The sequence below is a fragment of the Triticum dicoccoides genome, chromosome 4B (assembly GCF_002162155.2).
Source record: "Triticum dicoccoides isolate Atlit2015 ecotype Zavitan chromosome 4B, WEW_v2.0, whole genome shotgun sequence".
NCBI lineage: Eukaryota > Viridiplantae > Streptophyta > Magnoliopsida > Poales > Poaceae > Triticum > Triticum dicoccoides.
The window spans coordinates 40515741-40543589 of record NC_041387.1 but is presented as its reverse complement, the minus strand read 5'-3'; the positions used below and the strand labels follow the sequence as shown (position 1 = coordinate 40543589).

At 46.2% G+C, this 27849-nt stretch overlaps 1 protein-coding gene and 2 pseudogenes across 1 annotated transcript; 2 read left to right on the top strand and 1 right to left on the bottom strand.

The window, feature by feature from the left end:
• The window catches only part of LOC119294424, a 40778-nt pseudogene extending 29704 nt beyond the window's left edge, over positions 1-11074 (top strand).
• Positions 11075-13839: 2765 nt separating this feature from the next.
• On the top strand, positions 13840-16036 carry LOC119294870 (annotated as a pseudogene).
• Positions 16037-19938: 3902 nt separating this feature from the next.
• On the bottom strand, positions 19939-25638 carry LOC119294869 (SWI/SNF complex subunit SWI3D-like). The gene is made up of 7 exons (XM_037573148.1): positions 25066-25638; positions 23455-23996; positions 22578-23309; positions 22320-22486; positions 21679-22247; positions 20565-20761; positions 19939-20449 (listed from the first exon to the last, which is right to left on the bottom strand). The coding sequence occupies exons 1-7, from the start codon at positions 25463-25465 to the stop codon at positions 20204-20206; spliced, it is 2853 nt and encodes a 950-aa protein (XP_037429045.1). The 5' UTR covers positions 25466-25638; the 3' UTR covers positions 19939-20203.
• Between the last annotated feature and the right edge of the window lie 2211 nt (positions 25639-27849).

Below are 27849 nucleotides of genomic sequence, written 5' to 3'. Positions count from 1 at the left end.
TCATCTTCATCACTATTAAAATCAACATACTCGAGATGTGTTACCTTTGGACCTTTGGCCATGAAGCATCTTCCAATTCCTTCATTTGGTGAATCAAATAGGTCATAGGAGTTGGTTGACACAAGTGCTAGACCGGCAACACCTTCATCTTGAGTATATTCGGAGTCGGAGTGATAGCTTCTCTCAGAGTGTTTGTCGGAGTCGGAGCCGGAAACCCATTCACCAACATGAGCTTGATGTCTTCGTTTCGTGTAGCTCCTTGACGACTTGTCCTTCCTTTCCGAATCCTTGCTTCTCCGTGAGGGTCTTCGTTCATAATGATCATCTCTACTCCTCCTCTCTCTTGGTGGTGATTCTTCTCTTTTGCTCCTTCTTCTTGGAGAATCTTCTCTTCTTTTGTAGGGTGTCGTACACTCATTGGAGTAGTGTCCAGGCCTCCCACAATTGTAGCAATTGCGCTCTCGACTAGAAGATCTCTTGTCATTGTAAGACCTTGACTTGGAGCTTCTTTCTTTGCTTCTACTCTTGTAGAATTTGTTGAAGTTCTTCACCATTAAGCTCAATTCTTCATTGAAGGTTTGTTTCTCACTTGATGATGTGGGGACTTCACTTGAGGCTTTGTAAGCACCACTTGACTTGTTGTGAAGTTCCTCCTTATCCTTGAGTGACATCTCATGAGCAACAATCCTTCCAATGACTTCCGTTGGCTTGAGATCTTTGTAGTTTGGCATCATTTGGATCAATGTGCACACGGTATCATACTTTCCATCCAATGCCCTTAGGATTTTCTTGATGATGAATTTGTCGGTCATCTCTTCACTCCCTAAGCCGGCAATCTCATTTGTGATAAGAGCAAGCCTAGAATACATTTCAGCGACACCTTCACCATCCTTCATTTTGAACTTGTCAAGCTGACTTTGGAGCACATCCAACTTGGATTCCTTGACGGACTCGGTACCTTCGTGCATATCAATCAAAGTATCCCAAATTTCCTTTGCATTCTCAAGACGGCTGATTTTGTTAAATTCTTCGGGGCACAATCCGTTGAAGATGATGTCACATGCTTGAGCATTGTATTGCAGCATCTTCAATTCTTCCGCATTAGCTTCACGGTTCGGTTCTCTCCCATTGAGGAATTCACCTTGCAAGCCAATACAAATAATTGCCCAAACGGCGGGGTTATGTCCAAGAATATGCATTTTCATCTTATGCTTCCAACTAGCAAAATTAGTACCATCAAAGTAAGGACCTCTACGGTGATAATTTCCCTCGCTAGACGCCATACTCTCCTAGGTTGTGAAACCAAGGCTATGACCACCAAAAGCTATGGAAATCAAAGCAAATGGAGACCAAGGCTCTGATACCACTTGTAGGACCTTGAAGTATGTCTAGAGGGGGGGTGATTAGACTAGTTGACCAATAAAAACTTAACCTTTTCCCAATTTTAGAGTTTGGCAGATTTTAGCTATTCTAAGGCAAGTCAAGTAATCATCACACAATACAAGCAAGCATGCAAAGAGTGTATAGGCAGCTGAAATTAAAGCATGCAACTTGCAAGAAAGTAAAGGGAAGGGTTTGGAGGATTCAAACGCAATTGGAGACACGGATGTTTTTGGCGTGGTTCCGATAGGTGGTGCTATCGTACATCCACGTTGATGGAGACTTCAACCCACGAAGGGTAACGGCCGCGCGAGTCCATGGAGGGCTCCACCCACGAAGGGTCCACGAAGTAGCAACCTTGTCTATCCCACCATGGTCGTCGCCCATGAAGGACTTGCCTCACTAGCGGTAGATCTTCACAAAGTAGGCGATCTCCTTGCCCTTACAAACTCCTTGGTTCAACTCCACAATCTTGTCGGAGGCTCCCAAGTGACACCTAGCCAATCTAGGAGACACCACTCTCCAAGAAGTAACAAATGGTGCGTTGATGATGAACTCCTTGCTCTTGTGATTCAAATGATAGTCTCCCCAACACTCAACTCTCTCTCATAGGATTTGGATCTGGTGGAAAGAGGGTTTAAGTGGAAAGAAACTTGGGGAAGGCTAGAGATCAAGATTCATATGGTAGGAATGGAATATCTTGGCCTCAACACATGAGTAGGTGGTTCTCTCTCAGAAATGGTAAGTTGGAAGTGTAGGTTTAGTCTGATGGCTCTCTCCATGAATGAAGAGGAGGTGGAGGGGTATATATAGCCTCCACACAAAATCTAACCGTTACACACAATTTACCAAACTCGGTGGGACCGAATAGTTAAACTCGGTTGGACCGATTTAGTAAACCTAGTGACCGTTAGTGATTTTCGGTGGGACCGACATGCATTTCGGTGAGACCGATTCGGTTAGGGTTAGGGCATAACGTAATCTCGGTAAGACCGATTACACAAACTCGGTAAGACCAATTTTGGTAATAAGCTTTCCAGAGAGTTGGTCAGGCAAACTCGGTGGGACCGATTTGCTCTTTTCGGTGAGACCGAAATGTTACAAAAAGGAAACAGAGAGTTTACATTGCAATCTTGGTGGGACCGATCACTCACTTCGGTTAGACCGAAACGTTACGAAGGGAAACAGAGATATTACAATCCCATCTCGGTGAGACCGAGATCCCTATCGGTAAGACCGATTTGCTTAGGGTTTGTGGCAGTGGCTATGACTTTTGGAATCGGTGGCGCCGGATTGAAAGAATCGGTGTGACCGATTTTGGCTTAAGGTTTAGGTCATTTGTGGATGTGGGAAAGTAGTTGAGGGTTTTGGAGCATATCACTAAGCACATGAAGCAAGAGGCTCATTAAGCAACACCTCATCCCTTCTTGATAGTATTGGCTTTTCCTATAGACTCAATGTGATCTTGGATCACTAAAATGTAAAATGAAGAGTCTTGAGCTTTAGAGATTGAGCCAATCCTTTGTCCTTAGTATTTTAAGGGATCCACTTTCATCATCCATGCCATGCCATTCATTGAGCTTTCCTGAAATAATAGTCTTGGAATAGCATTAGCTCAATGAGCTATATGTTGTTATGAATTACCAAAACCACCTAGGGATAGTTGCACTTTCACCTAGGCGCAGGGGGGGGCAAGGGGGGGCGCACTAGCCCACCAGGGGCTGGTTCCCCTCCCACTTCAGCCCATGGGGCCCTCCGGGATAGGTGGCCCCACCCGGTGGAACCCCGGGACCCTTCCGGTGGTCCCGATACAATACCGGTGACCCCCGAAACTTTCCCGATGGCCGAAACTGCACTTCCTATATATAATTCTTCACCTCCGAACCATTCAGGAACTCCTCGTGACGTCCGGGATCTCATCCGGGACTCCGAACAACTTTCGGGTTACTGCATACTCATATCTCTACAACCCTAGCGTCACCGAACCTTAAGTGTGTAGACCCTACGGGTTCGGGAGACATGCAGACATGACCGAGACGCCTCTTCGGTCAATAACCAACAGCGGGATCTGGATACCCATGTTGGCTCTCACATGCTCCTCGATGATCTCATCGGATGAACCACGATGTCGAGGATTCAATCAATCCCGTATACAATTCCCTTTGTCAATTGGTATGTTACTTGCCCGAGACTCGATCGTCGGTATCCCAATACCTCGTTTAATCTCGTTACCGGCAAGTCACTTTACTCGTTCCGTAATGCATGATCATGTGACCAGACACTTGGTCACATTGAGCTCATTATGATGATGCATTACCGAGTGGGCCTAGAGATACCTCTCTGTCATACGGAGTGACAAATCCCAGTCTCGATTCGTGCCAACCCAACAGACACTTTCGGAGATACCCATAGTGCACCTTTATAGTCACCCAGTTACGTTGTGACGTTTGGCACACCCAAAGCACTCCTACGGTATCCGGGAGTTGCACAATCTCATGGTCTAAGGAAATGATACTTGACATTTGGAAAAGCTCTAGCAAAATGAACTACATGATCTTTGAGCTATGCTTAGGATTGGGTCTTGTCCATCACATCATTCTCCTAATGATGTGATCCCGTTATCAATGACATCCAATGCCCATAGTCAGGAAACCATGACTATCTGTTGATCAACGAGCTAGTCAACTAGAGGCTTACTAGGGACATGTTGTGGTCTATGTATTCACACGTGTATTACGATTTCCGGATAACACAATTATAGCATGAATAACAGACAATTATCATGAACAAAGAAATATAATAATAACCATTTTATTATTGCCTCTAGGGCATATTTCCAACAGTCTCCCACTTGCACTAGAGTCAATATTCTAGTTACATTGTGATGAATCGAACACCCATAGAGTTCTGGTGTTGATCATGTTTTGCCCTAGGGAGAGGTTTAGTCAACGGATCTGCTACATTCAGGTCCGTATGTACTTTACAAATATCTATGTCTCCATATTGAACATTTTCACGTATGGAGTTGAAGCGACGCTTGATGTGCCTGGTCTTCTTGTGAAACCTGGGCTCCTTGGCAAGTGCAATAGCTCCAGTGTTGTTACAGAAGAGTGTGATCGGCCCCGACGCATTGGGTATGACTCCTAGGTCGGTGATGAACTCCTTCACCTAGATTGCTTCATGTGCTGTCTCCGAGGCTGCCATGTACTCTGCTTCACATGTAGATCCCTCCACGACGCTTTGCTTGCAACTGCACCAGCTTACTGCCCCACCATTCAAAATATACACGTATCCGGTTTGTGACTTAGAGTCATCCAGATCTGTGTCGAAGCTAGCGTCGACGTAACCCTTTACGACGAGCTCTTCATCAGTTACTTTAGGATGTTCTTGACCGCTGTCCAGTGTTCCATGCCGGGATTACTTTGGTACCTTCCCACCAAACTTACGGCAAGGTTTACATCAGGTATGGTACACAGCATGGCAGGTACACAGCATCTGCCGTGGTCGGGCATTGAGCTGAGCTCAATTTCACACCTTGCAACACAGGCAAGAACCCCTTCTTGGACTGATCCATATTGAACTTCTTCAATATCTTATCAAGGTATGTGCTTTGTGAAAGACCTATGAGGCGTCTCGATGTATCCCTATAGATTTTGATGCCTAATATGTAAGCAGCTTCTCCAAGGTCCTTCATTGAAAAACACTTATTCAATTAGGCCTTAATGATGTCCAAAAGTTCTATATCATTTCCCATCAAAAGTATGTCATCTACATATAATATGAGAAATGCTACAGACCTCCCACTCACTTTCTTGTAAACGCAGGCTTCTCCATAAGTCTGCAGAAACCCAAATGCTTTGATCATCTCATCAAAGTGAATGTTCCAACTCGGAGATGCTTGCACCAGCCCTAAATGGATCGCTGGAGCTTGCATACCTTGTTAGCATTCTCAGGGTCGACAAAACCTTCCGGCTGCATCATATACAGTTCTTCCTTAAGATGACCGTTAAGGAATGTCGTTTTGACGTCCATTTGCCATATCTCATAATCATAGTATGCGGCAATTGCTAACATGATTCGGATGGACTTTAGCTTCGCTGCGGGAGAGAATGTCTCATCGTAGTTAACCCCTTGAACTTGTCAATAACCCTTAGCGACAAGTTGAGCTTTATAGATGGTAACATTACCATCTGCGTCCGTCTTCTTCTTAAAGATCCATTTGTTTTCTATCGCTCGCCGATCATCGGGCAAGTCTGTCAAAGTCCATACTTCGTTTTCATACATATATCCTATCTCGGATTGCATGGCTTCAAGCCATTTGTTGGAATCTGGGCCCGCCATCGCTTCTTCATAGTTTGAAGGTTCACCATTGTCTAACAACATGATTTCCAAGACAGGGTTGCCATACCACTCTAGTGTGGAACGTGTCCTCGTGGACCTACGAAGTTCAGTAGTAACTTGATCCAAAGTACCTTGATCATCATCATTAACTTCCTCTTTAGTTGGTGCTGGCACCACAGGAACATCTTCCTGAGCTGCGCTACTCACCGGTTCAAGAGGTAGCACATCATCAAGTTCCACTTTCCTCCCACTTACTTCTCTCAAGAGAAACTCTTTCTCCAGAAAGGACCCGTTCTTGGCAACAAAGATCTTGCCTTCGGATCTAAGGTAGAAGGTATACCCAATGGTTTCCTTAGGGTATCCTATGAAGACGCATTTTTCCGACTTGGGTTTGAGCTTTTCTGGTTGAAGTTTCTTGACATAAGCATCACATCCCCAAACTTTTAGAAACGACAACTTAGGTTTCTTCCCAAACCATAATTCATACGGTGTCGTCTCAACGGATTTAGACGGTGCCCTATTTAAAGTGAATGTAGATGTCTCTAGAGCATATCCCCAAAATGATAGCGGTAAATCGGTAAGAGACATCATAGATCGCACCATATCCAATAAAGTGCGATTACGACGTTCGGACACACCATTACGCTGAGGTGTTCCAGGCGGCGTGAGTTGTGAAACGATTCCACATTTCCTTAAGTGCGTACCAAATTCATGACTTAAATATTCTCCTCCATGATCTGATCGTAAGAACTTTATCTTTCGGTCACGTTGATTCTCTACCTCATTCTGAAATTCCTTGAACTTTTCAAAGGTCTCAGACTTGTGTTTCATCAAGTAGACATACACATATCTACTCAAGTCGTCAGTGAGAGTGAGAACATAAAGATATCCTCCGCGAGCCTCAACACTCATTGGACCGCACACATCAGTATGTATGATTTCCAATAAGTTGGTTGCTCGCTCCATTGTTCCGGAGAACGGAGTCTTCGTCATTTTGCCCATGAGGCATGGTTCGCATGTGTCAAATGATTCATAATCTAGAGACTCTAAAAGTCCATCAGCATGGAGCTTCTTCATGCGCTTGACACCAATGTGACCCAGGCGGCAGTGCCACAAGTATGTGGGACTATCGTTATCAACTTTACATCTTTTGGTATTCACACTATGAATATGTGTAACATTACGCTCGAGATTCATTAAGAATAAACCATTCACCAGCGGGGCATGACCATAAAACATATCTCTCATATAAATAGAACAACCATTATTCTCGGATTTAAATGAGTAGCCATCTCGAATTAAATGAGATCCTGATACAATGTTCATGCTCAAAGCTGGCACTAAATAACAATTATTGAGGTTTAAAACTAATCCCATAGGTAAATGTAGAGGTAGCGTGCCGACGGCGATCACATCGACCTTGGAACCATTCCCGACGCGCATCGTCACCTCGTCCTTCGCCAGTCTCCGCTTATTCTGCAGCTCCTGCTTTGAGTTACAAATATGAGCAACCGCACCGGTATCAAATACCCAGGAGCTACTACGATCACTAGTAAGGTACACATCAATTACATGTATATCACATATACCTTTGGTTTTGCCGGCCTTCTTGTCCGCTAAGTACTTGGGGCAGTTCCGCTTCCAGTGACCACTTCCCTTGCAATAAAAGCACTCAGTCTCAGGCTTGGGTCCATTGTTTGACATCTTCCCGGCAACTGGCTTACCGGGCGCGGCAACTCCCTTGCCGTCCTTCTTGAAGTTCTTCCTACCCTTGCCTTTCTTGAACTTAGTGGTTTTATTCACCATCAACACTTGATGTTCCTTTTTGATCTCTACCTCCGCTGATTTCAGCATTGAATATACCTCAGGAATGGTCTTTTCCATCCCCTGCATATTGAAGTTCATCACAAAGCTCTTGTAGCTCGGTGGAAGCGACTGAAGGATTCTGTCAATAACTGTGTCATCCGGGAGATTAACTCCCAGCTGAGTCAAGCGATTGTGCAACCCAGACATTCTGAGTATGTGCTCACTGACAGAACTATTTTCCTCCATCTTACAACTGAAGAACTTGTCGGAGACTTCATATCTCTCGACCCGGGCATGAGCTTGGAAAACCATTTTCAGCTCTTCGAACATCTCATATGCTTCGTGTTGCTCAGAACTCTTTTGGAGCCCCGGTTCTAAGCTATAAAGCATGCTGCACTAAGCGAGGGAGTAATCATCAGCACGAGACTGCCAAGCATTCATAACGTCTTGGTTCTCTGGGATGGGTGCTTCACCTAGCGGTGCTTCTAGGACATAATCTTTCTTGGCAGCTATGAGGATGATCCTCAGGTTCCGGACCCAATCCGTATAGTTGCTGCCATCATCTTTCAGCTTGGTTTTCTCTAGGAACGCATTGAAGTTGAGGGTAACATGGGCCATTTGATCTACAAGACATGTTGTAAAGATTTTAGACTAAGTTCATGATAATTAAGTTCATCTAATCAAATTATTCAATGAACTCCCACTCAGACAGACATCCCTCTAGTCATCTAAGTGAAACATGATCCGAGTCAACTAGGCCGTGTCCGATCATCACGTGAGACGGACTAGTCGACATCGGTGAACATCTCCATGTTGATCGTATCTTCTATACGACTCATGCTCGACCTTTCGGTCCTCCGTGTTCCGAGGCCATGTCTGTACATGCTAGGCTCGTCAGGTCAACCTAAGTGTATTGCATGTGTAAATATGGCTTACACCCGTTGTATTCGAACATTAGGATCTATCACACCCGATCATCACGTGGTGCTTCGAAACAACGAACCTTCGCAACGGTGCACAGTTAGGGGCAACACTTTCTTGAAATTATTGCAAGGGATCATCTTATTTAAGCTACCGTCGTTCTAAGCAAATAAGATGTAAAACATGATAAACATCACATGCAATCAAATAGTGACATGATATGGCCAATATCATATAGCTCCTTTGATCTCCATCTTCGGGGCTCCATGATCATCTTCGTCACCGGCATGACACCATGATCTCCATCATCATGATCTCCATCATCATGTCTCCATGAAGTTGCTCGCCAACTATTACTTCTACTACTATGGCTCATGGTTTAGCAATAAAGTAAAGTAATTACATGGCGTTTAATCATTGACACGCGGGTCATACAATAATTAAGACAACTCCTATGGCTCCTGCCGGTTGTCATACTCATCGACATGCAAGTCGTGATTCCTATTACAAGAACATGATCTCATACATCACATATATATCATTCATCACAACTTTTGGCCATATCACATCACAAGGCATATGCTGCAAAAACAAGTTAGACGTCCTCTAATTGTTGTTGCATGTTTTTATGTGGCTGCAATAGGGTTCTAGCAAGAACATTTTCTTACCTATGTGAAAGCCACAACGTGATATGCCAACTTCTATTTACCCTTCATAAGGACCCTTTTCATCGAATCCGCTCCAATTAAAGTGGGAGAGACAGACACCCACTAGCCACCTTATGCAACTAGTGCATGTCAGTCGGTGGAACCTGTCTCACGTAAGCGTACGTGTAAGGTCGGTCCGGGCCGCTTCATCCCACGATGCCACCGAAGCAAAATAAGACTAGTAGTGGCAAGAAAATTGACAACATCTACGCCCACAACAAATTGTGGTGCAAAGAGAACTACGCATAGACCTAGCTCATGATGCCACTGTTGGAGAACGTTGCAGAAAATAAAAAAATTCTATGTTTCACCAAGATCAATCTATGAGTTCATCTAGCAACGAGAGAGAGGAGTGCATCTACATACCCTTGTAGATCGTGAGCGGAAGCGTTCAAGAGAACGGGATTGAGGGAGTCGTACTCGTCGTGATCCAGGAGAGAGGGAGGCGCCAAGAGCATGGGTGCGGCTACCCTCCCTTCCCCCTCTTTATATAGGCCCCCTGGGGGGCGGCCCTAGGAGATGGGATCTCCAAGGGGGGGCGGTGACCAAGGGGGTGGCTTGCCCCCCGAGGCAAGTGGAGGAGCCCCCACTCCTAGGGTTTCCAGCCCTAGGCGCAGGGGGGCCCAAGGGGGGGCGCACCATCCCACCAGGGGCTGGTTCCCCTCCCACTTCAGCCCATGGGGCCCTCCGGGATAGGTGGCCCCACCCGGTGGACCCCCGGGACCCTTCCGGTGGTCCCGGTAGAATACCGGTGACCCCCGAAACTTTCCCGATGGCCAAAACTGCACTTCCTATATATAATTCTTCACCTTCGGACCATTCCGGAACTCCTCGTGACATCTGGGATCTCATCCAGGACTCCGAACAACTTTCGGGTTACTGCATACTCATATCTCTACAACCCTAGCGTCACCGAACCTTAAGTGTGTAGACCCTACGGGTTCGGGAGACATGCAGACATGACCGAGATGCCTCTCCGGTCAATAACCAACAGCGGGATCTGGATACCCATGTTGGCTCCCACATGCTCCTCGATGATCTCATCGGATGAACCACGATGTCGAGGATTCAATCAATCATGTATACAATTCCCTTTGTCAATCGGTACGTTACTTGCCCGAGACTCGATCCTCGGTATCCCAATACCTCATTTAATCTCGTTACCGGCAAGTCACTTTACTCATTCCGTAATGCATGATCCCGTGACCAGACACTTGGTCACATTGAGCTCATTATGATGATGCATTACCGAGTGGGCCCAGAGATACCTCTCCGTCATACGGAGTGACAAATCCCAGTCTCGATTCGTGCCAACCCAACAGACACTTTCGGAGATACCCGTAGTGCACCTTTATAGTCACCCAGTTATGTTGTGACGTTTGGCACACCCAAAGCACTCCTACGGTATCCGGGAGTTGCACAATCTCATGGTCTAAGGAAATGACACTTGACATTTGGAAAAGCTCTAGCAAAACGAACTACACGATCTTTGAGCTATGCTTAGGATTGGGTCTTGTCCATCACATCATTCTCCTAATGATGTGATCCCGTTATCAATGACATCCAATGCCCATAGTCAGGAAACCATGACTATCTGTTGATCAACGAGCTAGTCAGCTAGAGGCTTACTAGGGACATGTTGTGGTCTATGTAGTCACACGTGTATTACGATTTCCGGATAACACAATTATAGCATGAATAACAGACAATTATCATGAACAAAGAAATATAATAATAACCATTTTATTATTGCCTCTGGGGCATATTTCTAACAAAGGCCGTCCATCAAGCAAGCGGTCAACGTGCTATAATTTGAGGCGCCACTGCCAAGACTTCCAGTGCAGATGCCTGTCGTGACATTCACGGCGGCAATAGATTCTTCATTAGTTTCTGCATCTCAGCTTACAGGCGGCAAATGACAGATTATGCTTGATTGTTTGGAAAGAGTAAGACATGCACATAGGCACAGTAGCTCGCAGGCGCGACTATCTAAATTTTTTCTTTTGAAAACTTCGATCTAATCATTTTTCATGACACTATAAAATCACCAGTCAAAAAATGCATCCAGCACCTAACAACGACTACAAGCATTGTCGTGAGTCGAATCTGTGTTGTTGTCATCGCCCCTCCTTCGCTAAGCTGAGCAAAGCTTGTTGTAGTGGACAGTCGGGAAGTCATCATGCTAAGGTCCCACGGGATTAACACACTGGAACAACAACCGCCGCCAATTAAGAGAAGTATAGATCAGAAGGATCCAACCTGTAGACCCGTGAGCAAATCCTGGATAAAGGGGATTCTTCGAAGACCAATACCGACCAGTTCATGTGAGGTGCGCTGGCGACACACCTCCACACGCCCTTTGACGACGCTAGACGCACCACCGAGACAAGAGGGTTAGGCAGGAAAAATCTTATTTCATCTTCAGGAAGCTGCTACCACGCCTTTCTAAGCGGTACATAAACCCTTATCGAACTCAAGAAACGCTAAAAATGAAGTAGGACCCTCCCCACTCCCCCTTCCCCCGCGTTCCTAAGGCCACCAGAGACGAGGCAGACCGCCGGCGACTCCGATATAGTGGTGTTATGTTATGATCCAAATTTATATATAAAGATAAAGGCTAACTTCTAACGAGCGAAGAAGAGCTCTGGCCCGTCGCTGTGAGGCTTGGGCGGCTAACTCTCGTATAGAACACTGGAAGGTTGTTGAGTGGATTTTCAGGTACCTTCGTGACACTTCCAATGCTTGTTTGAAATTTGGCAGGACTGTTGAGGGACAGGCTGGCTATGTGGATTCAGATTTTGCTTTCAACGATTTGGACAAGCGGAGGTCCCTTACAGGTTATGGGTTCACTGTTTATGGTTGTGTCGTGAGTTGGAGGGCAACGTTGCAATCAATAGTTGCTTAATCTACCACTAAAACAGAATACATGGCTATTGCAGAAGCATGTAAAGATTCAGTTTCGCTAAAAGGTTCGTATGCTGAGTTTTGTGAAGATAATTCTTGCATTGATCTATTCTATGACAATCAGAGTGTCATATAGCTTACTAAGGATCAGATGTTTCATGAGAGAGAAATGCACATTGATGTCAACTACCGTTATATCCGAGACATTGTTGAGTAAGGTAAGCTGAAGGTATGCAAGATTAGTACTCATGATAATCCTGCTGATATGTTGACAAAGCCAGTTCCTGTTGCTAAGTTTGAATTTTTTGCTTAGATTAGTTGCTAAAACTCATTAGCCCTAGCGGTTGTTTGGCGCCGATAATGTTTTCTTTATTGTTAGGGAGAAGTTTCTCACTTATGCTACAAGATGAAATTTTCTCAAGGTGAAGTTTGTTATGTTATGATCCAAATTCATATATCAAGATAAAGGCTAACATCCGACGAGTGGAGCGTAGCTCCGGCCCAGGCTTGGGCCGGAGTGGAGTGGATCAGTATTAAACTGGGTCACCTCTACTATATATATATCCATTATAAGTCATCACATGGAATAAGTTGATCAGTTGTAAATCCCCGGCGTTTGTAACCTCTCCTGATATAGTGAAGTTAGTTGGCTGGCGCACGTGATTTTCCCCCCTTCGTGCTGGAGAGATTTTCCACGTTAAAATCTTGTGTCTCCCTATGTTGATTTCATTCTTCGTCATCAATGGCGGTGCCAGGAATTCTCTCAAGTGTAGTCAATTCCAAGTTGTGTAGTCACATATTATGAATTCTAATACATTATTTCTACTGGTTGAATTTCTTTTTTCTGCCAAAAAGTTGTGTTGTCAAATGACTAGCTCATGCATGGCTTCGCCACTATTCGTTGTTTGATTTGCATGTCGTATCTCTAACACGGGGTGCAGATGAAACCCTAGCCACATGTTCACCTTTCTTTTCTTCCACAGCAAGAAATAAAATACGCATCTATTTGTTGTGAATCATGGTGTGATGCTAAAAATGCATGCAAAGAGTAGTGCAATCAATTGCATGCAATAAGCAGAGCAATTAGATGCATAGGTAAAATCATAAAAATGCTAAGGCACGCAAAAAGGAGATGAAATCGATGACATCATTTCAAATCTTTGATAGTGTGACGATGACAAAATCACAGACGGCTTGGACGAGTTCTTTTGCTAGCTTTTTTGGGCTTCCAGAATAAGCTGCCCCCTACCCAGTTTATTTTAGAAGCCCAACCAATTTTTTTTAAGTCTACTAGTCAAGTCTTAACTACTAAGCTTCTAAAAAAATAAATTTAATTGGGCTTCTAGAATAAGCTGGATAGGGCCCAGCCCAGAACACCAGCGAACGCACACGTCATGTCACGACGTGCCACAGTAAAAAACAATCATTTCTTTGACAGAAAGAGCCGGCAGTGTCCGGCGGTTCTCTGTGACCAGTCTAGACTACAAAGTGCACACATTGAATCGTTCGGCCATATCTAAGTATCTGATTGGATTTATGGAGACGTGGTGTTATCTATACGTGGCAAGGAAATGCTCCGGCAGGCTCCACATGGAGCATCTTCATGTCCTCACACTTATGTAGGCTTCGTATCCCTGTCTCTGGTCACATCGTTTGAATCAGTGTTCAACTGAAATGGTTTATCTCCGCAATTATTTGTTTCAGGATGACGATGTAGTTACATTATACATATACCTACGCGTCGCGCCCTCATTGTACAGCTAGCGCTTAGTGTCGATCGATGGCAACTGCTCCACGGCGCCTTCTCCTGCCTCTCCTCGCCGTTGTATTGTCCGCATCTTGCGTCGGCGTCGCTGTAGCAGAGGGACAGACATACTGGCCGCTTCATCCTTACTGCTCGACCACGGGCAACTACACAATGGATAGCCGGTATCGGCTAAATCTTCTGGCTCTCGTGGCCGACCTCCCGGCGCGTGCCCTCGACAACAGTTTCTACTACAACGGCACGGCCGGCGAATCGCCGGACGAGGTGTTCGGCCTCATCTCGTGCTATGCCGACCGCAACTGGACCCAATGCCACGACTGCCTCTACGCCGCGGCTGCCGGGATACAGCAGTCGTGCCCATTCAGCCGGCAGATGAAGGGAGCCTACGACTCGTGCGTTCTCCGCTACTCCAACGAGTCTTTCGTCTCCGTCGCCGACCTCAGCGTCGCGTTCTACACGTGGAACTACAGCAGAGAAGACTACCCGGCCAGCATGAACAATACGAGGTGGGATCTGCTCACCCGGCTAGCGGCGGAGGCTGCGCGTTCGCCGCTGCGGTTCGCGAACGGGAGCGTGCCGTACGCGGACAGATGCAGTCGCCGACGACCATGCACGGTCTGGTGCAGTGCACGAGGGACCTGAACTCGAGCGAGTGCAGCAGGTGCCTTACCGAATTCGTGTCAAACCTCTCGAGTGTGTTCCCTAGCAACACCGGTGGTTGCATCAAGGGCTACAGCTGCTACGCCTTATACAACATCGGCGACGATGACTTCCTCCGTGTCACTATTCCGCCGCCACTTGCACAGCCACCGCCGTCCAAGCTCCCGCCAGGAGCCGGAGGTTAGTAACTTAGTACTATTGCTTCCTTGTCCGAATTTTTTATTGGCTCTCCCACCCCAATTGCCGAAGATATGCCGTTGATAGTAATGTGGTGTTTTTTCATTCAGAAGCTCCGCCACTTGCCGCCGTCAGGACTAGCAGCAGGACGCAGCTGGTGGCCAGGGTGTTTGCCGGTGTCGTCATCATGTTGGTCATCTCATCGAGTCTCTTGGTTTGTTTCCTTTTAGGCCGTCGGAGGCGGAATCGCATGGCGAGACAAGTAGATACTTTTGACGATGATCCATTGGAAGAGGACTTCGAGAAAGGGACCGGGCCCAAGCGGTTTCGCTATAGCGATCTTGCCGTCGCCACCAGCAACTTCTCCGACCAGATGAAGCTGGGTGAAGGTGGTTTCGGTTCGGTGTACAAAGGATTCTTGAAGGAGCTTAAAGTTGAGGTGGCTATAAAAAGAATATCCAAGACCTCCAAGCAGGGCAGGAAGGAGTACATCTCAGAGGTGAAGATCATAAGCCGGCTAAGACATCGAAACCTCGTGCAACTCATTGGCTGGTGCCATGGCGGCGGCGAGCTCTTACTTGTCTATGATCTTATGCCCCACGGCAGCCTAGACACTCATCTTTACAGTTCAAACACCATATTATCGTGGCCACTCCGGTGCGGATATATAATGACTTTTATATCTCCAGCGTCTAGCTTATCTCTCTAACCTAATATGTTTTCGCTTATTTTGTTTGGTGTTGTTTTTAGGTATGAGATTGTGCTGGGGTTAGGGTCTGCACTTCTGTACCTGCACCAGGACCGGGAGCAATGTGTTCTGCACCGTGAAATCAAGCCAAGCAACATCATGTTGGACATGTCGTTCTGTGCCAAACTTGGTGACTTTGGGCTTGCGCGGCTTGTCGACCACGACCGAGGACCATACACGACTGGTATTGCAGGAACAATGGGCTACATGGACCCTGAGTGCATGGTCACGGGAAGGACAAGCGCCGAGTCTGATGTCTACAGCTTCGGTGTAGTCATGCTCGAGATCGCCTGCGGCAAGCGACCCGCTGTTTCTCGGGGGCGAGAAGACATCATTCATCTGGTGCAATGGGTCTGGGATTCATGGGAATGCGGAAGGACCCTTGCCGCGGCCGATGCACAGCTCAACCTGGAGTTCGACGACCAGGAGATGGAGTGCATGATGGCGGTCGGGCTCTGGTGCGCGCACCCTGACAGGACCCTCAGACCATCCATCAAGCAAGCGGTTAGCGTGCTACGATTTGAGGCACCTCCGCCAAGCCTTCCAGCAAAGATGCCCGTCGCCACATTTACGGCGACGGTTGATTCTTCATTTGTTTCTGCATCTCAGGTTACAGGCGGTAGATGACAGATTATGCTTAATTTTTTGGAAAGAGTAAGACATGCACATACGCACAGTAGCTCGCAGGTGCGACTGTCTAATTTTTTTCTTTTGAAAACTTCCGATCTAGTAATCATTTTTCATGACACTATAAAAACACCAGTAATAAAAAATGCATCCAGCACCTAACAACGACTACAAGCACTGGAGTGAGCCGAATCTGTGTCATTGTCATCGCCTCTCCTTCGCTAAGCGCGTGTTTGGTTGCCCGCATTAGGCCCAGCCTGGCCCGCGCGGGAAGAATTTGGCCCGTTTGGTTTCCTGCGTTCACTGTGCGGCCCGTATCGCACGAAACTTAAAGCACGTCCAGGCCAGGCCCAGGGGAAATGCACGAATCGGCAGTAGCTCGTGAGCCTGGCTCTGGCGAGGCAGGGGAGGGCGACGCGCTTCTCCCCTCGTGCGAGCAGGGGAGATGGCGTGAGCTCGCCCGCGTCGCTGAAAAATCGGCGGGAGGATTTCGGCTCACCTCCCGCCGAGTCCACCCCTATTTAGCCCCTCCCTCACCGCCCCAACTCCCGCCACCATTCTTCCTTCGTTCGAGCTTCCCTCCGACGCGCATTGGCACCGACGAGCAGGTAAGCGGCGCATCTTCATCGGCCGGCGGTCCACGGCATCGGCGCTCCTTCACCGGCCGGCGTTCATCTTCCACGACCGTCCCCCCTCGTCCTCAAGCTGCAGCCATGGCCTCTGTGGGTTCAATCCCCCTTTCTCGCTGTTCCTTCTATCTAGATCTGAGCTGCAACTAGGGTTTGATCTAGATGCATGGTTGATTAGTGGTTTGATCTGTGAGCTGATATGGTTGGTTGCTATGCTGCGGTTGCAATTTGTGGTAGGGCTAGATGTTCAAGCATGTGGTAGGCTAGATTAGTAGTAGAGTTTGAAGTTGAACCTTGTGCTTGTGTTGAATCATGCTTAGATCTGTGATTTGTAGCTATTGGTGGTCCATTTATAGCATGCCGTTTGTTGTAGATGTATGTTCCTGCTCATAGATTGTCTGTTATGCTTAGTATGATAGTGATGAAGCATGTGCTTGCTATGATACTGATGTACATGTATGCTCCTGCTTTCATGGATTGTCCGGTGTGTTGTGTGCTATGCTCACTGTCAATGCATGCTACGATTGTAGGACATGACCACGCAGACGCAAGATCTTAGTCAGGCTCTTGTCGTGTCCGACAGCCAGTTTGCTCCATCGTTTGTCGAGGACTCGCAGCCTATGTCCGAGATGGCACCTGATTCAGAGGTGTTCAAGTCTGATTCCCTCTATGTGCCAGTAGTGCTCGTTGAGCCAACTCCTGCTGCTGTTGCTGTTGCCGCTACAATCAAGCTAGCAGCAGCAAAGGCAAAGAAGGATGGTAGGTCGAACAACATGAAGTGGCAGCCATTCATGTCCACGTTCGTGTTGAACAAGATGTGTGAGCTCATCTCTAGTGGAGTTAGGACTGACAAGGGCTTAAAGGAGGTGCACTTGAACACCGTTGCGAAGCAGGTGTTCGAGTTCTGTGGGCAAGAGGTGTCTGCCACCCAGGTTTACAACCACCTGAGGAAGTGGAGAAGTCGATGGATCCAAGTGTCCAAGATGAGAGACCTTAGTGGCGCCTCATGGGATGAGACCACTTGCTCCATAGTTCTGGAGGCAGAGCACTACGTCGGCCATGTCGCGGTTAGCTCACAACCATCTTCCTTTTCATACTGTCCACCATTGCCTACTCCTAATCGCAACTAACAACACTTGTGTTTCATTCTGAGGACCACACAAGGGACGCTGAGTTCCTCAACACACCCATCCAGAACTACAGCCATATGCAGCACATCTTCTCCTTCGGGCTGGCAACTGGGAAGCATGCCATGGGCTCGGGTGAGCCTCTTGATTCTCCCATGCCAGACTTCCCTGGGACACCGGACGTCGAGGTCCTTGATGGCCCGGACAAGCCCGCTGTGAAGCCCTTCGACAAGCCATTTGACCCCGTCCATGATAGGAAGAGGAAGAGAGGAGGCCTGATGGAGGAGGAGATCAATGTCTTTTGCAGCATAACTGAGGCGGTGAAGGAGGTGGCAACAACCATAAGGGAGTGCAAGCCCCTCAACGTCCACCCTGACCTGTATGGCGCTATCATGACCCAGGATGGCTTCAGTGACAAGGCTCTCATGGCAGCTCTCAGCCACCGGCTTGACAAAAAGGCCCAGGGTGTTGGGTTCGTTGCCATGGCCGACGCTCACAGGGTGTTGTGGCTCAGGAGCTGGTTGGGCAAGCACTACTACTAGAGTAGTGCTGCCTGTGAGCGTGCATAATCCCGGACAGCGATGGCGGTGGCGACGACGAGATGATGACGATGACGATGACGACGTACATTTTGTGTAGCTAGGGCTCAAAAACTATTTGATGGTCTGTATATTTTGGTGAGGTGGTATATACTAACCCCTCACGCTGATGGTGAACTTGCGGTGGTAGGACGACACCCTCTTTTGGATGTGGTGGTAGGTTAACACCAAGGTAGTGCTAGGTTGAACTTGCTATGCCGTATGATCATGCATGCTTTACTTCTCTTCTGCTCCATTGTTGTTTGTGTGCTACTTTGCTTGCTACTTCTGCTCCATTGATTTGCTGCTTCAACTCTTGCTCTTCTGCATTGCTAGGGCAAGTGGTATGTCCGTGTTCATCAGTGAGGTTCCAGGGGTTTATAGTTCATGGGAAGAAGCCAATGCACAAGTGGCATCGTATAGCAACATCAACTATAGAGGGTTCAAGACTAGGCAGGCAGCAGAACAAGCTTACTCCGCCTGGGTGCGAAAGCGCGAAGGCAGCAGTGTTGACAGTGCCAACGTTGGAGCTGTCAAAGTGGAACCTGCTAAGGTGGGTCGTCAGTTTGGCCTGAAGCTAAAGAACTTCATCATCTTCGCCCAGTTCGTCATCATTGTTGTGTTGTGGCGTTGGTGTGCTAGGTATGATCATTGTGGGTAAGCTCACCAACTAGGGTACAAGGTATGCACAACATGTATGCCATATACCCTATACATCTCTTATATCTCGACTTTTCTCCATACAACTAGTGAAGAAGTTGTAGAAGACCAAACCAGCAAGCACTTGACTAAACTCAAAGTTTCAAGGAGCCCACATGAGAACCTAAAATTGATGAACGCACTATGGTCGAGGGCACACGCACACCCCTTGCAAGGGTTGCTTCATCACTGTACTCCCTTTGGTCTATTTTACTCTGCATATAAGAATTGTCTGAAGTTAAACTTCAGAAAGTTTGACCATATTTATATGGAAAAAAATCAACATCTATCATGCTAAAGTTATACAATTGAAAAATATGAAAATTTAAGTCATGGCGCATCTACTGATATTGATTTCATATTATGAGTGTTTGTATATTTTTTTCTATAAAGTTGGTCAAACTTTACAAGACTTTTTTTTAGAGGGCGGAGGGACTTTACTATGCGAATTAAAAAGGACCAGAGTGAGTATAAAAGAACGAACCAACATACCTAGTGACAAGAGCATGCTTGAAAACACTCGCAGCCAAGATAGGCCTAAGCGCCAGACAATAATCCACAAGAACGAGAGCCGAAGCGCCAGATAACAACCCACAAGAACGAGAGACATTGATCCGCGGGATCAAACACCACATGCTCATCCTCGGTGTAGGTTGCATCGGCTACGACGGCCACATCAAGACAAGGATAGAACCGTGGGACATTTATTAGATACGATACGACGCTGCCTCCACCGTCGAGACTTTGCCACCAAAGACACAAAAACAATAGATGGAAAAAAAAAGTCAAACAAGACTCCAAGCATCTTTCACACAAAATTCGCGCAAGGATGACCACGAAAACCGAACCATCGCCTCCTCACAAGCACATCAGTCCGCATGAAAACTCTTTCGTTAACTTCAGGTCTACACGGAAGATCATAACATGGCTCAGTCACAAGCAGGGTGCACGCAGAGAGCATCACATCCAGAGCCAGAACGGCCGGTTTTTTCCTTATACAGATCACGATACGGTGCGCTCCTACATGAATGCTACAACAACAACATAGCTTATGCCTGATTGGTCTGGGGTGTGCTTCTAAAAGAATCGGGTATACAGGTCGATCACCGAGGCGACAGGTTTTACCTCATCGACTCAGCTGCTCGGCCGGGGCATTGCGTTCGGCGGTCTTACTGCAGGGGCGCCATATCCGGGCGGCAATCTGTTCCCAGCTGCACCCTGCTGGTTCGGCCTAGATGGCAGTGCGCCCATGCGAGCTGCGATTATTGCGTTCCGCTCCATCAGAAGCTTCTTTCTGGTCTTTTCGGTGTATTCTCTCGTGCGCAGGGCCACATGCTCCACATCTGCAAATAGTGACATCTTCGCCTCCGTCTTCTGCAGCTGCATGAATGAAAATATATATAATTTGCAGTCTTTACTGGCACAGTATAATTTGTAGTTTTTACTGGCACAGAACACAGGAGGGATCATTTGGAGATCAAAGCACCAACTATACCAGTTTCTCGACCACCAGTGCAGCTAGCCGTCGAATTTGATCTTCTTCCTGCTCAGCAAGGAGCTTAGCCTTCGCAGCAGCTGCTGAAACAGCAGTAGCTGCGGCTCGTTTTAGCCTAGTTAAGGAATCATTATGCTCGGCGGTCACTCTTGAGACCATCTCTCCATCGGCAGGTACGTTTTCAGCACTGTTAGGTTCTGCAAGATAGGGATACCACAGGGGAGGATATCAGCTGGTGAAAAATTGAACCACCAAGAGAATTGACCTATGAAGCTAAATCTGTTTTGGTGCTACTTACCTGGTCTCATATATAAAATGGGGCCGGGGGGCTAAAAAATCCCCCTTTTCTCTAAAAAAAACCCTATGAAGCTAAATCTATTTTCTAAATTCTGCCCCTCTAATGACTGCCTTTTTCTAATTCATACGACTCTGTTTACTTCATCGTGGTCAGATATCACAAAGCTGTCATCGGGCCATCCTTACAGGAGAGAGCTGGTATATATTCTCCAATATTTGGGGGATACAGATGTCAGAGAATGATTATGTTTGGGAACTAAAAGATCAAGAAGGAAAACGAGAAATTAGAAATAAATGCACTCATCATCCTACTGAAGAATAAAAAGGAGAATAAAAAGGAAAACAAAACTAACTACATGTATGTTTAACTAATTAAGTTGTTAAAGCGCACAAATAGAACGGTTCAAGCAACTAAAGCATTTAGAATTCTCCTTCTCACTTCCACATCCATATTTTGCTACAAGTTGATCTGTTATGGCAGCACAGGAAAAGCAAACCACATATTCCATGGCTACAATACTATGTTTGTAAGTCAGATCTAAAATTCTGGATTTAGCAGGTCCTGTTCAGAAACAGCTCAATCTGATGGCGTGTTAAGAAATTATGAAGAATATATGGGAATTTGAATAATCTTACCCAGCATGACTAGACCAGCATAACTGCTTAAATGTGCAGTTGAGGCAAGTCAATGTTGCAACGAAGTCTTCTGGACTAGTGAATAATTATAAGTGTTAACTACTGAGAATGCGTTAATTGAACTTTGCATGCTTATTCTTCTCTTGTTTCATTACGTATAAGCTGAATGTAGATGAAGTACCTTCCAGCCTGCCATTCCTCAATGTATGGGTTTTCTCATCTTCTTGTACAGCAGTTGGGGCAGCAACTGCATCTTCAGTCTTGTTAAGCTCGATCTTGCATTGTGAAGGTGAATCATCATCTGGCTCCACTTCAGAACTTGGTTTGTCCTTTAACAGCTCAGGATTAGTTGCACATGTAGTACTTCCTGCAACAACCTCTTGAGAAGCTGACAAACCACATCCATTTGCATTATTTTCTGGAGCAACTGAATCTTTGGTAGAACTTGACGGAACTTTTGTGTCGTTGGACGCACTCTTATCCACCAGAGGAATTGGATCATCAGTCTCCTTAGCTTTATTGGATTTAGGCTCCACTGTGGGTGCTTCATCATCGCAAGATACATTCTTAGTATCTGATTCTTTGTGGTCTTTTGGTGAAATGGATGGACTGTTTTGCTTTTCCACAGACACAGTATTATCTTCCTTAACATTGATGTCCTTTTTCTCATTACCAGTTGAATCTATAACCATATCCTCATCTTTTGCTTGATCCTCACCTTTTGCTTGATCCTCATCTTTATTTGTATTACTGAAAATTCCATTGACCCCATCAGCACAATACATTGCAACAGAATTTTACACAGGTGCAAACACTGCTTACCTTACAGTGACAAAAATGTCTTTCAGATCACTCGGTGGATCTTCAAGAATATAACAGTGCCTACTTGCCAATTGTAGTGCAGGAGAATCCTCTGAGATAGCTTTTAGTGAACTACAGCAAGAAGTGGTAGCACTGTCATCTTCCACAAGACCAGCCAAAAATGCTGCCTGCACAAGACATTTGACATACCTCATTGTAGAAAATACTGTATAATTAGTAAAGATGGCCAAGGGTATATGACACTATGGCAGTTCTTACCAGTGCCATAACAGGATTCCCTGCATCAGCAAATGAACCTTCATGTCCAGGGAAGTTACCAGCAGCCTCGAATGCAGATTTCAGGATATCAATAGCATCATTTGATGCATTTTCACCAGAAATATCAATAGCATCATCTGGCACATTTTTCTCAGAAGTATCAAGATTAACAGAATTTTCCTTTGCTAGGTCAGTATCAGAAGATGGTTTTGGCTCATCAACGTTTGGTATTGTGACTGAATCTGCACCACCTGAATTTTTGGCATCTTTATTTTCAACAACACTTCCTTCTTCTGTTTTTTCTTCTGTGTGATTGCCTTCCGTTTTCTCTGAAGGCTTCTCATCCTTGGTATCTTTTCCTTCAACTTTCTCTTCAGTTTCCATTTTCTCAGGTACTTCAGGGGTGCCTTTTTCCACCAAGGCTTGCTCTGTGCTTTCATGGATATTTTGGTGAATATCATCACCATCATGGAAGCGATCCTCAATTTGCATTTGCAGAAAGTGTAACATACACTGTGTTTTTGTTTTTGTAGCAACATGTTCGGCAATCTCAGTCCATTTTCCACCAAAAATTTCCAGAGCTTCTAAGAGAAGCAATGTCTCCTCATCAGTCCAGCTAGTACCACGAGCACCAGAAACTTCTGTGGAATCCATGAGGATAAAATCTGTTTTGGACATGCCTGCATCGAATTTTGCTTCGTTGTAGCAGTTAGAACACAGGTCAAAATCTGCCTGCAGCAATAAAACAAAAATCAATGCTACCATCCACAAATTGAATCACAAGGTACACTATATCAGAATGATTCTAATGGGTGATATAACATATGGTGATATAGCAATAATCCGAGCAGGGATGTGGCACTAAAAAAATGCTTACCTGGGTCCGGCAATGATAGCGCTTGCCTGAGCAATCAACTGAACAAGAGTTGCAATGGTACTCAACGGAAGGCTCAGCTGCTGCAATTACATCTTCCACTAGAACAGGATCAGGAAGCAAGGTAGGCAGAGGCACTGGAATTTCCCCCTCCCCTTTATTTGGTAAAGGAATCATGTATGACTGAACCGGTTCAAATTTAAACAGCTTCTCAATGAGAGAAGCTTTCTCCTCATTGTGAGAATCGCTTTGGCTCTCCTCTGGCTTACTCTCTTCTAGACCAGCAGGTGGAAAAGGGTGGAAATTGATCAGGCCCCAGTGATCCAAGAAATCAAACACTTCCTGTCGAGCATCGACCTCCCCAACTGATAGCTCAGCCAAATCTTTGGGCTCCAGCTGCAGCTGAGGATTGGCATGGAATTTCATCATGATAGAATTTCTAATCCCCGAGTATATCTCCGGTGTCCGCTTCTCAGATTTGCCATTAAAAAATGAAGGCAAGGTTTGCTTCTCAACTTGGTGGATTTCCTTCCATGAAAACCATCCTGTAGAAGAAAATGATTTGTTGTTGTGCACTTTTTAATTTCGAAAGAAAATTGATTTCAGAAAATGAATAAAAAAGGAAAGCATGTCATCATAATTAAGACAATTAGGGTGGAAACTTGAAAGGCAGCATCAAACAATAAAATATACCTTCTGCTAAATAGTATTTACAATATTTTAGTTCAAGAAAATGGGCTTGCATGCTTTGAAGTTTGAACAGACAAAAACCATACATTACAAGAAAATAAGAGACTACGCAAAGATCAATCACATAGAATCATAAGGTGGTTGCTAGTATGGCCTTCAACAGACAAAAGCAGTATTAGCATATTACATGAATGAAGTGGTTATGCCAGTATTAGTCATGGTTGCACATGGTTACTGGATTACAGCAATTATCAAGATCTGCCATGGTGCTTTCCCTTTCATGGTGAGGTAACTGTTTACTGTGTTATCAAGATTTACCAAGGTTGCAATTGCTCTTATATATGGTAATGTCAGAAAGCTGATCTATGGTTAAAATACTTACAAGGAGAAGATATCTCTCAAAAGAAAACAAGTCATGCTCCAAGCACATGGAAGAAAGCAAAATGATGAGCACTCAACTCTTCATTTGCACAAGGCAACAGCAAAGAGGAAGGCAAATATACATTAATAGCTGTTTACCACCACACACTAGAAGTAATAAAGGCAATGATTTGTAGTAAATTCCTATATCAAGCAGTTAAATCTGAAATCAACAGAATGAGCATGCACTCAAGTTTAGCTAAATCTATCGATGAAAACTACAATTAGCACATCATTGTGCAACTTACAAGTATTAATTCAGGTTACTTAACTGCAGCAACAATGCTAAACATCGAACTACACTCCTCTGCTACATGCTACTGGTCCATTCCGGTAAAGCATTTAAATAGCAGGAAGGATGCAGTGAGTGAACCAGTGGTAATTTACCGAACGCTTCTACTCGGAAAGCCCTAGCAAAACGCGGACTCCTCACGACCACCCTCGTTCCAGCAATTCACCACCCCAAACGAGAGATCAAGCGACTGTACAGGGGTGAGGGCTCACCGGCGAAGGTGGGGACCACATGGACGCCGGCGCCGCGGGATCGAACGGCCTCGAACCCCTCGTCCACCAGCGGCGTTTCCTCGGCGGGCGTCTGCACCTCGTCGGGCCGAATCGCGGCGCCCTCGCCCGGGCCCGATCCCCCGGGCACGGACGCCGCGGGGGCCGCATCCGCCGGGGCGGTCGAGAGCTTGTGCGGCGACTGGCGCGCGGCGCGCGTGAGCGGCCCGCTGTGCAGCATGTGCGAGGGCGCGTGGAAGGCGGCGTTCCGCTCCTTGGCGTGCCGCTTGGACGGCGTGAACGACGACCCCGACGCCTTGCGCTTGCCTCCGCCGCCGCGGCGGCGGGGGGCCTCGGCCGGCGCCCCGTCGCCGTGGGCCGCGGGCTGGGGCTTGGGCTCCATGGGGGCCGCCGCGGGAGCTCTCGGATTCTCTCACCACTCCGGCGCCGAGGACCAGCCCGCCGCCTGCCCTGCCCCTGTGAGTGCTCTCTCTGTCGGCTCTCCCTTCCCCTCTCCTCCGGGTTGAGACCTTGGGGGTTCGTCGTTGGGTTCCCCTAGCGGCAATGCGGCACGGTGCTCTCTCACTGGCTGGTGGAGCCCGAGCTGCCGGTGCCTAACGCCGGGAGGGCAGGAGTTATACGTAGGATTTATTTTTCTGGCACCGAATAGCAGCCCCAGCCCCCGCCCACCCCATAGAGATCTAGGGTTCCTCCCCCGCTGTCCTCCTCCGCCGGTAGATCGCCGCCTTATGACTGAAGCAAACAATTCTTACAGCGGTAAAGCGTAAAGATGAAGTATACCGATTAAATGATAGTAGGGTACAGCTTGTAAAAAGGGATTAAAATTCCATATACTAAATACCCGATAATCCGGTACGACTATTGAAAAGGTATTAAAATTCCACGCTGCAAATTAATAGCATTGATGTTTTGATATATGTTGATGATGGCACATCTTTGACATAATTGTGCTAAAGCAACCACATTGACGTACCGATATACGCTGAGGATGGTACATCTTTGACGTAGTTGTGCTAAAGCATCCACCCCGTCGGAATCTCACCTACCAACCTTAGCTGTCATCGAGTCTCTTCTCCATGCTGCTACCTCAGACCCCTCCTCTCTCCCGTCGGGCGGTCTCGTCAGCGGCTAGAGGTGTGGGGTGCTCACCCCTTTCGTTGTTCTTAATTCTAGTAGGTATTTGTTTCTTTAGTTTTTGTTGCAATGGTGGCATCGTCGAGGTGATGGCGGTGTCGTGTTGGAATAAGGTCTCTTTAGCCTCTTGGTAATTCGACAACGTCCGTTTCGACACCGACAAAAGGGCCTCTGAGGGTAGGTGTTTTCAGATTTGTTGGCTCTCTTCAAATCTTGGCAGTTGGTGTGTCAATAAAGAGAAGCAATTGGCTGGTTCTTAAGGCAACGACTTCAACATCTTCTTTCATTTCATTACGCGGCATGGCCTGGTTTTACAAACCCTCTGGATTGGTGGTGAAGGATTGCAAGTTCGCGTCGTGTGGTATGATGCCCCAACCAATATTCCTTCAGGTTACTAGACATCTTTTTTTCACGACGAGTGGCTATTGCGGTGTTCAAAGCTTGATGGTGATGGTGTTTTCAGGTGACTCTTTCCTTTACTGTTGGTTATGTGCATTTTCGAAGCTAAGGCAAGCGATGTACAATTGAAGGAAGAAGAAGACCAATATGATTTCCGAAGTAAATTTAATTTTGTTGGTCGTTTGTGCATGGTTGTCTTTTCATTGTACTGGTTATCATTTTCCTTGATATTTATCATATATAGGATGCCCTTTGTGTGGCTTTTCTAAAAATGTGCTATAGTAAGTCAATATAGTCATTCTGGTAAATCTTGAACTTAGAGCCCGGCAATACCGCGGATTAGAGTTACAATAACTTACATGTAAAAATTTAATAATGCACAAGGATCCAATTTTCTACTTCCACCTCTCATGACATAAAAGGCCGCCAAGGGTTTCTCTCATGTGTGTTGTTGATGACGGTTTTCCTCGCCTCACAAAGCCTTCCAATATTGATGAGGGGATAAACCCTGGTATGGGGTTAGCCGTGTTGCTTGGGTCACCCTAGCACTGTTTAGGGATCATTCTAGGTGCCCTACAGGCGATGGCGAGGTGATTTTGTCATCGGTGACATGGAATAAGGTCTCCACATCTTGTCCTCATTCTAGCGGTGCTGGTTGGTATTGATGGAAGGCATGTGGAGCTTCGGTCTAGGGCAGTTTTGGGGTCATAGTTTTGTCTTCACTTCTTGTAGGTGGTCTTTGACGATGTCGTTCGGTGGTATGGACGATGACAACTCGTGATTTCCATATGGTGGCTTCTTCTTCCTTTAGCGAAGCATGGCAAACTTTGGCCACGTCGGGAAGCTAGCGAGGTATGGACAGATCTATGGTGTTTGTCCAGCTTTCTATGCCACATTCTTCTCCAAGACGGTGATGCGAGCCTGCATTCACTGTCGGTGGCGGAGGTAGGAATAAATTTCAGGTGTGGCGATATTTACGAAAAAAAATCATGTGTAATGCAACTATGCAAGATCTTACTAGAATACTACCCCCTCCATTCTTAAATATAAAACCTTTTAGATATTTCAATACGGACAACATAAGAAGCAAAATGAATGAATCTATACTGTAAAATATGTTTACATATATCCGTATGTAGTCGTATTGAAATCTCTAAAAGGGTACATATTTAGAAACGGAGGGAGTAGATATTATATATTACAAATACAACCGGGAAGCCCAAAACTCAAGTA